We start from the raw sequence: 12,664 nt of genomic DNA, 5'->3' as shown, positions 1-12,664 counted from the left end.
AGAAATCTAATGAAGGAAGAAAAACAGACACAGAAGTTAAGGGAAGTTGGCATGGTCAAGCTGGTATTAAGTTAGGCTGAATGGGTTCTGATGGAAGGCTCTGGCTTTAGTCAAACTAAGTCACTATTCCTGGGTGAGCATCTGGTGACTTCACAATCCTCTGCTTCCTCTTTCTTGTCTACAAAATAGGGATGATTCTCTTCAGGTTTTTCCTCAGATAACTTAGAACTTCTACCTTTCACTAAAACAGATATGATCATAGTACCTACCTCCAAACAAGATGGAAAATGAGACTATTCAATGAGGTATGCCTACAAAATGTACAGTCAGATGGCACATACCTGTAATACCAGCCCCTGAAGGACAGGGCAGAGGCAAGGGCATCTCAAGTTTGAGGCCAGTTTAGACAAAGTTAGTACCACCCTCATCTCAGCCCAAAAGAATAGATGAAAGTGCTCAACTATTGGAGTGCTTGCCTAGCAAGCACAGAGCCCTGGGTTCAATCTCAGATACTGAAAAATATACAATAAAATAATAATAACACCCTCTTAGAAATGTTAGCTATTGACATTACTTTTGTCATCATCATTTATTTTTGATGGTTCTACAAGGTGAAAAAACTGAGACTCAAGTCCAGAGCTTCTACCCTGGCCTGTCTTAGAATTAAATGAAATTGCTGTGGTAGGCTTGTTGTACCAGATGCTCTTCTCTGTGTTCGGAGTCATCATCAGGAAACTGTATTCTCTGTCTCCTTATCTTTATTAAATGATGCTCCATGCTTCCTCACTGGTTTTTATAAGATTTCTACAATGGGTACCAAGTTGCCCAATATGACATGCTGCTATCCCATTAATTTCTGAACTTCAGTGCATTTTGTAATTGCTCTGGTTCCTTGTAGCTGACATGCCACATTTGGTCCTGGTGGCATTGGCATGACACTGCTTGTGGAACTGAGATTTGAATTCAGGGCTTCATGTTTATTAGGCAAATCCTCTACCACGTGAGCCATATCCCTAGTCCATTTTGAATTGTCCGTTTTTCAGATAGGGTCTTGACTTAATGTCCTCATATTTGTGTTCCCCTGTGTTGCTGAGGTGACAGCTATGAATCACACCCAGCCATTGGTTGAGATGGAGTTTCACAGAGTTCTTTTTTTTTTTTTTTTTTGCTGAGGCTAGCCTTAAGCTATATCCACCAGTCTGTACCTCCCAAGTAGCTAGGATTATAGGCTTTGAGCCTCTGTGCCTAGCCTAAATTACTGCTATGATCACATGCTCTTATGCCTTTCTATCTCTTCTGAAAATAACTGCCTAACATAATTGTCTTCAGTTGGTATTGACTGGAAGTCTATTTGGCTTCAAACGCAGTGTTGCACTGGGATACATAATAACCTGGATAGGTATGATGAGCAATAAGAAATTATTTCCCAGAAGTGGTGTATGTACCATTAAAGATGATTTTTTAAAAAAAGATTATTTCAGGCTGCACGCACGGATGAGTACTTCTTATTTTAATAGTTATGTAAATATCACCATGTCTATTATAATAAATATAATGGCTATAATGCCTGTGATTTCAAAGATGTTATTGCTTCAAAGATATTACTGATATTATTGATCAGATATGACTATGTAGTCTTAGAGTAATCCTCTTTCACCAAGTCACCTAAATTAGGTCTGCATTCAACACATGGGGAGCTGACATCAATAGCAAAGATAATCCTAATTCCAGAAATCCAAGACATCCTGTACTAATGTAACAGAATCTGCAGAGTGTCATGTACCTCAGGGTCAGATGAATGCTTAGGTGCAACAAGGCCCTGGGTTTACATCAAAACAAAGCTTTAAAGAAAGCGAGGCACTGGTGGCTCATGCCTGTAATCCTAGCTACCCAGGAGGCTGAAATCTGAAGATTGCGGTTTGAAGCCAGCCTGGGCAGGAAAATCTCTGAGACTCTTATCTCCAGTTAATCACCAGAAAGCTGGAAGAGGTGCTGTGGCTCAAAGTGGTAGAGCACCATCCTTGAGCAAAAGAGCTCAGGGACAGCACCCAGGTCCTGAGTTCAAGCCCCATCATACACACACACACACACACACACACACACACACACACACACAACTAGACAGTATCAATACAAATTCCTTGTTGAGAATCATAGTTTTCATGGTTTCCAGTAAGATGAATTATGAAAACATATCCTCAAGTACTTTGCACTTTTCCCCTACAAATCACATAGTTGTTATCTATGTCAGAAGTAGCAGTTATAGGAAATATTGCACTGGACTGGGCTTAAGAAGTTGAGTCTTAGTCCATGGCTCTGGACAAGCCTTTTCCCCCTTGAACCTTCATTCATACTCCTGACAGGTCCTCTTACTACCTCACAAGAGAACTGGAATCTCTTTATAGTAGAATAAGGACATTAACAGTTGCTGGGATGGGGGACGAGCTACCCCGAGAAGCCAGTCCCTTCCCACTAGCGCCCCCTATTAGCAAAGCAGAAATGAATCAGCTTGTTCTCAGGTCCAGTTCCACAGAGCAGAAAGAAGGGTAAATATGGAAAGGAGAGATGCTAATCGAATAACTGCCCTTACCTAGATATTCAGTTCTGTGTCATTTGAAGTTGCACTTGGTGGAGGAAGGTAATGTACTCTACTCCTCTGGTCTCTATACGCTGTCACTCGGTGTTTTTCTTTGTCTCAGGCTGAAGAGAAGAAAGTTTCCGAGAAGACCCTACAGAGCCCACTGCTGCCCTCCCCAGTGGCAGAGCATGTTAAGTGCAACATCCTGAAGGCGCAGTTGGAGAATGCTTCCCGAGTGAATGCTCAGGTGTGCAGCGTGCATTTCTTTGCTTTCAGGTCACAGGATTTCCTCCACAGCACAGAGGGAGGTGCCGCATGGTGTCAGCAATCGGAATCATTCAGGTCCTTCCAGAACAGACTAGGAGAAAAACCTTGCAAAAACAGCAAAAGGTTAAGCTTTGGTGGCTCATGCCTGTAATCCTAGCAACTCAGATCTGAGGGTCAAGGTGCAAAGCCAGCCTGGGTGGGAGAGTCCATGAGACTCTTATCTCCAACTAACCACCAAAAAGCCAGAAGTGGAGCTGTGGCTTAAGTAGTGGAGCACTAGTCTTGAGCACAAAAACTCAGGGGCAATGCCAAGGCTTTGAGTTCAAGGCCCGGGTCTGGCTCAAAAACGAAAACCAACTAGAAGCAGGGAACAGTAAGGTCTAAAATACAACCTTGAAAATTAGAATTTATCTTCTATTTCTCAACTGTGTCCTCTTAAACTTGCTTGTTAATCTTCCGGAGCCTCCATTTCCCCCTATATAAAGTTAGAGATTACAATATCTGCCTTCGGGTTACTGTGAAGATTAAATGAGATGACCCGTGTAGAATAACTGGCATAGTACCTGCGCTTGATGTGGAGATATTGTCAATCACAAATGACATAAGTGGAGTACTGATTGTATGTAATAATTGTTACTGTGACTTGAACTTAGGACCTCACACTCTCGGCTCTACCGCTTGAGTTATGCCTCCAACCTGGCTTTTTGCTAGTTAATTAGAAAGCATAGAATCTCTCAGACTTTTCTGCGCAAGCCAGCTTTGAACCACAATTCTCTGGAGCCCAGTCCAGAAAACTTTCTCACACTCAGCTACATCAGAGGGATAGTCACAAATTCTCTTCACCTTGATTCTACCACCATCATTGTTTTAAATTATGCCATTTTATATTCTCACAGAACAAATGAAAGTGACATACATGTCACAGTTTAGAAGGCTGCTGTTACCTATGTTAGAATGTCCTCACATGCATCACCTGGGGCAGATGCCTGCTTCTGCTGCAATGAAAAGCAAATACTGGGGGAGGGAAATGGGTACCAAGACATGTGAAAGGGTATCAATGTATGTGAATTAATGCACCTTCTATCTGGCAAATATCATGTAACCCTTTTACTAATTACAATAAAAAAAATTAAAAAAAAAAAGAAAAGCAAATAGTATGTCTTTTGAAAAGTGTAGAAAAACGAAAAAGACATACACAAAGAAAAGACAATGCCCTGGCCAAGCAAACACATGCAGAATGGCCTTAAAGGCTGGGAAAGAAGAGAGAGTGCAAAGTGGGGTCAGTGACTGTAGAACATGATGCCCAGTCATTCTGGAAATACCCCTAAAATGGTCCAAATGCACTTTAGCACCTTCAAGACTCTGAAAAGTCCTCTATCAGAAGCAAAACAAAACAAAGACACCTCATTGTGCTTTCCTTTACACCTAGTAGCTCAAGAGCACTTGGTGAAACAGCTCCAGAGCTGTGTTCTCGGGAACACAGGAACCAGCTTTGGGGAATCCCTGGGTTGTGATGCTGTGAAGGGCATGGCAGGCTGACCAAAGTGCCAAACATGCAGGTGGACTTGAGTGTAATCGTCACCCCTCGTATAACACTGGGAAGGCCAACCTCTCCACAGGCTGTGATGAGTGGTGAGGACCCAGGGTTTCTCTGTCTCTCATCCATCACCAGTGTGGAACACTCTACTGGCCTGGCTGGCTGAGGAGATGTCTCTCCCTCCTCTTCCATTCTTTGGGGCTCACCAAAGGGAGAGAGACCAGGCTTCTGTCCAAATCCAAAGAAGAAATTCCTCTTAGGCTTGCTCTGCTGATGTGAAAGATAGATCCCGAATGCCCCGCTGTAGACTGTACATGCTATGTAAGCATGGAATTCATGTAGACTGTACATGCTATGTAAGCATGGAATTCATGTAGACTGTACATGCTATGTAAGCATGGATTCCTGATCTCAACTCTGAAGCTTGGCTTTTCCCACACCATCCTTTCTGGTCCAGAGAGTGAGTGCTCAGTAGAAGTATGATGACAAGAATTGAATGCACCTAAATGATTGCATTTTAATTGTCATAGTGAGGAATGACTTAAGAAAAGGTTTTTTCTATTCGCTTATATAAACATCAGAAAATATTAGCTTCTTGATGAATTACCTTTTGTGCCCACCTTTCCTAGTCTGTAACTCTTTGAATGTAGGAAATAGGAAAAAAAGAAATTTAGAAAATATTCAGTTTTGACTAACCTGACTGTTTTCTTTAACAGATTGGAAAAGAGGAACCAACGTTTGTAAACATCAGCAAGAAATCCAGTCTCCAGGATGCTAATGTGAGGTCTGTTGCTTTTGGTTTGGATGGGCATGGGTTACTCTGCGTTGTCAATAATACCCCGGGAACCTTGATCATAGGACAGCTGGTGAATAAAATCAGAGAGGAGAAATTAAACTGAGAGAGCATGGGCTCCTCCTCCTACACACACACACACACACACACACACACACACACACGCCAATTAAAAAAAATTTTTTTAAAACCTTAAACTTCCTTTAAGCTGGGTCCCTTGTGAAATCATATAAAAAGCTTTGCTTTTGTGACAGGCCTCTTGAACACAGTACTGGAGACTTCCCTAGGGAATTCTTGACTTGATGCCCCAAATAAAGGTTAACTGTATTATCTTAAAATTCCAGCTCTGGGGGCCGGAAGTTTGGCCTAGTGGTTAAAGTGCTTGCCTAGCATGCATGAAGACCCGGGTTCGATTCTCGGTACCACATATAGAAAAAAAGCCAGAAGTGGTGCTGAGGCTCAAGTGGTAGAGCTCTAGCCTTGAGAAAGTCCAAGGACAGTGCTCAGGCCCTGAGCTCAAGGCCAGGACTGGCAAAAAAAAAAAAAAAAAAAAAAATTCCAGCTCTGCCTTGTTGGTAGATTTGTCTTCTTCTACGGGCACATACCCTCTCCCAGAGTTTTCAGAGACTTACTTTGGGTTAGGACACTCATTGGTAGAACATTTGCAGAGTATGTGCAAGACCCTGGATTGGGTCTCCAGCAAACAAACAACATATTAAAACATCTCTTTCCACCTTCCCTTGCTTTCTGATCTTAGTAAACTGTATTATTACCCTCTTACCCAATCTTGAACTCAGAACATCCTTGATTCCTCCACCCTCATCCCCTCACCTAACAGGTCTGTTCATCATTTTGACTTCCGTGCTATCCTCTGCTTCTACCTTCCCTTCAGAGCCAGAATTATTGTTGTAACGTTCACTGTGCTCTCATCATTCTCTGAAAACCTTTCTCCTATGCCCCCTACACCACCCCCTGCCTTAATCCTTTAGAGATAGCCATTGCTGCCCCTTGGGTGCAGACTCCTCAGCCAGGGGCCCTTCATGACCTGGCCCCGCTTTCCCTCTAGCCTCATCTGTTGCTTTGGGGTCTGCCTTCTCAGCTATCTGGTGCCTTTGCCAGGTCTCTACTCTTGTTTCCCATCTCCATGGTTCCTTCCATTAAGTTGAGCAAAGCTCTTTACAGGTAAACATCCATTGCACCCAGGTGGTGTGTCCTTCCAGGAACAATAGTCAGTTATTCTAGGATGTCATCCTAAGGAAAGCATGAAGGCAGTAAGGTTGATTCCCACTCCTTCTTTGCTCTACCTGTAGTCAGCAGCAATTTATTTGGTACTTACCACATACTTATCACATAATTACATACTGAATAGAAGAGAAAATGGAGCCCCAGAGGTGTTAATTGACTTGCAAGGGCCTGGACTTGTGTTGATGCACCTTTGGAGCTAGAAGGTAATTACCGACTTAAAACATGAAATCAGTTTTGATCACTACAAAAATATGTTAAAGCTGTTCCTTAAATTGTATTGTTCTAAGTAAGGCCCAACTACTCTCTGGCATAAATGATTGATGAAAGATAAGAATAGAGCCTAATTTTTAACACTTTCGTGTACATAAGATACAAATGTTTTAGAGCATGTTCTAAAGGTCTTTTGACTGTGTTTTCACATAAAATATATTAGGTTATTTATTTTATTTTTTTTACATGTTTTGAGGCTTGAACTTAGGGCCTTGCACTCTCACTTAGCTTTATTGAGCGAGGCTGGTGTTCTACCCCTTGAACAACAACTGCACTTCTAGCTTTTTGCTAGTTAATTGGAGAGAACAGTCTTTCAAATTTGACTGATCTGACTTTCATTTGTGATCCTCATTTCTCAGCCTCCTGAGTAACTAGGATTATAAATGGGAGGCACTGGTATCTGACTAAGTCTGTCTGTCCTTCCGTCCTTCCTTCCTTCCTTCCTTGCTTCCTTCTTTCCTTCTTTTTTTCCTTTCTTTCTCCCTCCCTCTTTCCCTCCCTCCCTCCCTCCTTTCTTTCTTTTTTTTCTTTCCTTCTTTTCTTCCTTTCCTTTCCTTCCTTTCTTTTCTTTTTTCTTCTTTTTGTACTGGGACTTGAACTCAATGTCTATAAAGCTACCCTTTAGCTTTTTCTGATCAGGTTTATATTCTACCACTTGGGCCATAGCTCCATTTCTGTTTTTCTTGGAGATAAGCATCTCAAGCTGATTCAACCCAAGCTGGCTCCAAACTGTAATTCTTGTATCTCAGCTTTCTGAGCAGCTGGGATTATAGCCACCAGCACTCATCCCAGTTCTCTATTTTTTAAAGTAAGTATTCTGTGCTAAATGTAGAATAGTATAGCTAGAGATTATTGGTTAGTAAAACCGAGTTATCTATAGGTTCCTCTTCATTTATTTTACTGGCAAAACCTGGTTATGAACCACACCATTGTAATGCAAATGGGCTGGGTTGATGGTTGGGACAGGGCAGTTTTGTTTGGTAACCCAATTATATTTAGTTCTCAACTTGCTATATTTTCTTCCCTATGATTTTTAAGGGATTTTTTTTGAAGTGGGGAGATAAATAACTATAGAAGATGGAGGGAAATTGATTTCTTGTCTAACACAATGCTATTAAGGTATAAATTAGCTGAGAAGTCTGCATGGTCAAAATAAGATCATAAACCTTTTTCTATTGATGTTGCTGTCTTCCCTCTACCCTCCCTCCTCCCCCGTCATGTCTCTAGAAGTCCTATCCCAATACGTGTGGAAATGGCCCAACCAGCTGTGGAAAAACCAGAAATCAAGCCTCCCCGCGTGAGAAAATTAACAAGACAATATAGTTTGTGAGTTCTGAACTTCCAGTTTTTCCATTGTAACAACTGTAATATGCTAAGTGATTGGTGTACAAATGATTCTGAGCAGGGCTTGTAGTTTGGCCTAGTGATAGAGTGATTGCCTAGCATGCATAAAAGACCCGGGTTTGATTCTTCAGTACCACATACATAGAAAAAGTCAGAAGTGGTGCTGTGTCTCAAGTGGTAGAGCTCTAGCCTTGAGAAAGCCCAAGGACAGTGCTCAGACCCTGAGTTCAAGCCTCATGACTGGCCAAAAAAATAAATAAATTCTTAGCCCCTCAGATAAGTTCTTAGAAGGCATCTCCCAAATTCCAGTGATGTGGGTCACAATGGGGCCAGACCTTTCTCCTTAAAAATATTACAGAGTTGGCTTAATTTTTATTTCAATGTGACAAACAGCTCTCAAAACAGTCATAATTATTTCCTCCCAGTCATTGGGTATTGGGAGTCTGAGTAGCTTAGCTGGGTCTTCTGTGTCCTGATCTCTCCTAGAACTGTATTCAAGGAATCATCAAGGGCTCTATCCTGAACTGAAGGATCATTCATGTGGTTTTCGAGTTTCCTTCTCTTTTTGTCTTTAATACATTTTTGTTATCCTTACATAGTTGTAAAAGGAGTTGGAGTTATCCCTAGTTTTTAGTCACAGAAAAAACTCGCGAGAAGCCGCAGAATACCCACAAGACAAAAGGCATCATTTTTTGTCATGTGATCACAGAAGTGGCATCCTGTAGGCAGAACATTTTGCCATGTTCTGTTCATTAGCGGCAAGTCACCAGGTCTATCTCAACTCAAAGGGAGGCAGTGCATGGGAGCATGGCTACGAGCAGAGGGATCACTGGAAGCCTGAGCAGAAGCTACTTCTCACACGTAATAATGAAACAGAAGCCTGATTGGTCACTAAGGCATCTATAATACCAGTGGAAGGAGCCATTTCCCACAAGAGCCCGTCCATTCTGTTCGTCTTAGCTTAACAGAAGTCTCTTAGCTACAGTATTCACTAGACTGTTCCAGGCATTGTCAGGGGATAGCAAAATGACTGACAAATCCTATCCAGGGATTCACAATGTATTGGAGGTAATGTAATTATAATCCCAAGGAGATAGGTAATAGTATAGTAAGAGGTGGTAGATACTGGTCATAGTTGGCTCAGGTACTATTGGTCAGAGAACTGCAGGTAGCTGGTAATAAACAGTGAGTGGGAAGCATGGGGATTGTGGAGTTGTGAAGCCTCCTGTTAGAGCCTAGATTCATTTACTGCTGTACATGCTTGCGAGATTTACATTTGGGGCTGCAATTTCTATTTCTGTAAAGTGGGTCAGCTAGCCCAGAGGATTTTTGTGAAGGTTAACATTTGGCAGTGTGAATAAAGCCCCTAGCATGGGGCCTGACCTCAAGATGTACTCCCCTAGGACCTGCAAGCGTCTGAGAAAAGGTAGACAGTATAGATTCCCGAAGGTGCCAAGTATAGAAAGGGGAGTTTCGTATCCAATGCAGTCCTCAAATAGCTGCCTCAGATGTGTCATGTGCACCTTGCAAAAGAGAAAGAGGCACACACTGTTAGAGGAAGCTGGGGCAAACACATCCCACCTTCTTAGCCTTCTAGAAACTTCTGTTGTATTGCAAGTTTGTTTCCTAGGAAAGTCAAATATGTACCGGTCCTAATGGTCTCTGGAGGACAAATTAAACCAGGAAGCTCTGCTTCCCCAAGGACAAAGGCTGGCAGGATTTGCCTTCCTTTTTACATTTGGAAACTCAAAATGTTATTATCACCCATTTGGGATATGTAATTATGTTTGAAATAATGACAGACTGATCAGTGGTCTGGAAGGGAAAAAAAATTCCACTTGCTCACCAACTTGATTCTTTTAATTAAACCCCTTTCAAACAACTAACCCAAATGTGTATATTTTTTAACATGGCCCAAAATACTCTGCTTTGAAAATCAAAGAATGGCAGCATTTCCCTATTTGTAAAATATAGCAAAGTTAATGGATGGAATTTTCCCAGTGTTCATTTTTGTCCCAGGAATAGTTTCTTGAATCATTGATACTGATTACTGTTCATTTATTTATCTCCTATACTCATAAATATTGATGAAGTTGATTAAGAACTTAGTCAAGAACATGGATGGAAAACTCAGCTTTCTGATTTTCTGAAACTGTGGGGATATTTTTTGAGATAGAGATGTGTGTGTATGTCACTGTATTCCTATTTCCCATGCCTGTGTTCTATGTATTTAGATTGTAGTTGATTTATAAAGAACAACATTCAGGTGCACTAAAAAGGTTTGTCAACTCAGTTCTCTTAAGGATATAAAGAAAAAGGTTCATCGTGTTCTTTCCCAGAAATTTTGACAGGGAGGGGGAAAGGAATGATGGCTGTGTAGAAAAGGGAGGGAGAAGCAAAGGAATGCCACAGCTTGAGGCAAGTAAAAATACCTCTTTTATATTGACAACAAGTGTATTTAGAAAATGGTGAGCAAGCCAGATATGGTGGTGCATGCCTGTAGTCCTAGCTACTTAAGAGGCTGAAGTAGGACGATCACTTGAGTTTGAGACCAGTCTGATCAACCTAGTGAGACTGTGTCTCCCAGAAAAAGAAACTGAACTGCTTGATCATTTTCCAAACATATAACTTTATGGTATGTTTAAATACAGAATCTCAAAACATTCAACAGGCCAGGGCTGCAGGCATGGTTCAAGTGATAGAGTGCTTACAAGCACTGGGTCTTAAGTTTAATAATAATAATAATAGTCTAATAAGCAAAACAGAAAAGTTCAACGAGAAAAAGTAGCCAGTTCTTCAGAATCATATCACTAAAAAATAAACGTGTGAATGTGTACCAATAGCTCTCGCCTGTAATCTTAACTACTTAGAAGGCTGAGATCTGAGGATCACCATTCAACTAGTCTTGGCAGGAAAGTCTTGGCACAAGGGGTAGAGTGATAGCCTTGAGTAAAGATCTCAGGGACACTGCTCAGGCCCAGAGTTTGAGCCCCAGGACCAGCAATAAATAAACAACAGTTGGAGCTGGGAATATAGCTTAGTCGTAATGTCTACTATGCATTCACCAGGCCTGTATAGGCACTCCATTGTCCTCTTGGGTGGGGCATGTAGACAGAGATTCATTCTCCCAGTATTACCATGTGATGCAAAGTATCAGCAACAAGGGAAGTTAATTTGGGCAATTATAACCTTAACGTCTAGGGTTTTTATTGGGCATTGGTCACGAAGGCATGGACTTAAACTACTCAGTTTCTAGCACTGCCTTCCAGAGCTCAGACTTATAGAGTATGACCCCAGACCTCAGGCATATAAAATCAAGAGTTCCACTGTAAGTGGCATTGATAGCATAAAATATGTGGCATGGCTTGATGTCTGAGGTACACAAGGATTCTCTTCCTTAGGCAGAACAGATCTTAAAAGCAGATTTGCCCAGCTCCAGTTAATCAGAGTAGTAAATGGCTCAGAGCAGTGACTTCTTAAAAGCCTTGTATTTGCTGGCCTAAGCAAGCCACTCAGAATACTATCCCTTGATTTGACAGTTCCTCAAAACACCGAACATGGAGCTGTCATACAATCCAGCAGCTTTACTCCTAGATGAAATGCCAGTCCAGAGGAATTGAGAGAAGCGAGTCAAATAGATATCTGTACATCTGTGTTTAAAGTGGCATTGTTGCAAGATCCCAAAGGTAGAAGTAACTGAGTTCTGTCCCTACAAGTGGATAAGGATATGTGGCAGATCTATACAGCATTTTTCACCATAAGAAGGAATGAAATTGTGATATAAAACACATATTGGAGCATGGAATATCTTGGTGAGCAAAATAAGCCAGACCCCAAAGAACATGTATTATATTATTCCATTTAGATCAGGTTGCCAGAATAAGCTAGTTTTGTCAAGGCGGAGGCATAAGAGCCAATACCAGAGGCCATGGGAGGTGATCATGGGTCATCATTGTTCAGTTAGCTATGCAGAGCTTTCATGGATGGATGGAGAGGTTTAGGGAATAGTAGCTATGGCTATGTTTGTTCAACTTTGTGAAGGTATTTAATGCTACTGAGCCACTCACTTAAAAATGGTTAAAGCAGTTAAAATAATATTGTGCCATATGTAATTTGCTACAATTACAGATAGAGAGAGAGAGATTGAGAGAGGCAAGTGACCAAAACTCCAACTCAAATGTGCTTTGGTAAAAGTCATTGTATTTGATCATGTAAGCTAGACATTTTGGGACATTGATTTGGGGACCCTCAACCCTCACCCCAGCCTCCCTGAGCTCCCCACAGCCTGTGTATTATTGTAATGAGCAGAGCTTCATGTGCTTTTAGTAACCGCAGTGATGAAGACGACCTTCCTCCAGACCTGGCCGAGGCTGTAGGAGCCACAACCACAAATACCACGACTGCTGCCACTCAAGTCTCAGTGCCGCTGGCGTCCCCCAAAGTCCAGAAAGTCACCTCACCTCAGAAGCCAGAAGGCAAGAGCCCACTGTCCCCGGGGGCCAAGGTATGGGAAAGAGCCAATGCTGGGAATTCACTGTCCTTGAGTGGTCCTGGATGCGTACGTTTAAGTCATATGTAACCAATTGTGAGCACTCAGTTACACAGAGAGGGACATGCTGGGCTGTGGCTC

General features: G+C 41.8%; 1 protein-coding gene across 5 annotated transcripts in view; it reads left to right on the top strand.

Annotated features, from left to right (window-relative positions):
- Positions 1-12,664, top strand: part of Epb41l4b (erythrocyte membrane protein band 4.1 like 4B) — a 134,805-nt gene that overhangs the window by 105,578 nt on the left and 16,563 nt on the right. For 3 of the 5 annotated variants that reach the window (XM_090330403.1, XM_090330401.1, XM_090330405.1), the window contains exons 18-21: positions 2,700-2,825; positions 5,099-5,166; positions 7,918-8,016; positions 12,361-12,538. In XM_090330403.1, coding sequence (XP_090186529.1) covers positions 2,700-2,825; positions 5,099-5,166; positions 7,918-8,016; positions 12,361-12,538 — 471 coding nt within the window. The remainder of the gene's footprint in view (positions 1-2,699; positions 2,826-5,098; positions 5,167-7,917; positions 8,017-12,360; positions 12,539-12,664) is intronic. The other 2 variants (XM_090330404.1, XM_090330402.1) reach the window with 1 other exon arrangement.

The sequence above is a fragment of the Megascapheus bottae genome, chromosome 3, assembly GCF_031878675.1.
Source record: "Megascapheus bottae isolate mThoBot1 chromosome 3, mThoBot2.hap1, whole genome shotgun sequence".
NCBI lineage: Eukaryota > Metazoa > Chordata > Mammalia > Rodentia > Geomyidae > Megascapheus > Megascapheus bottae.
The sequence above is the reverse complement of the archived record's forward strand: the minus strand, read 5'-3'. Positions and strand labels throughout refer to the sequence as shown.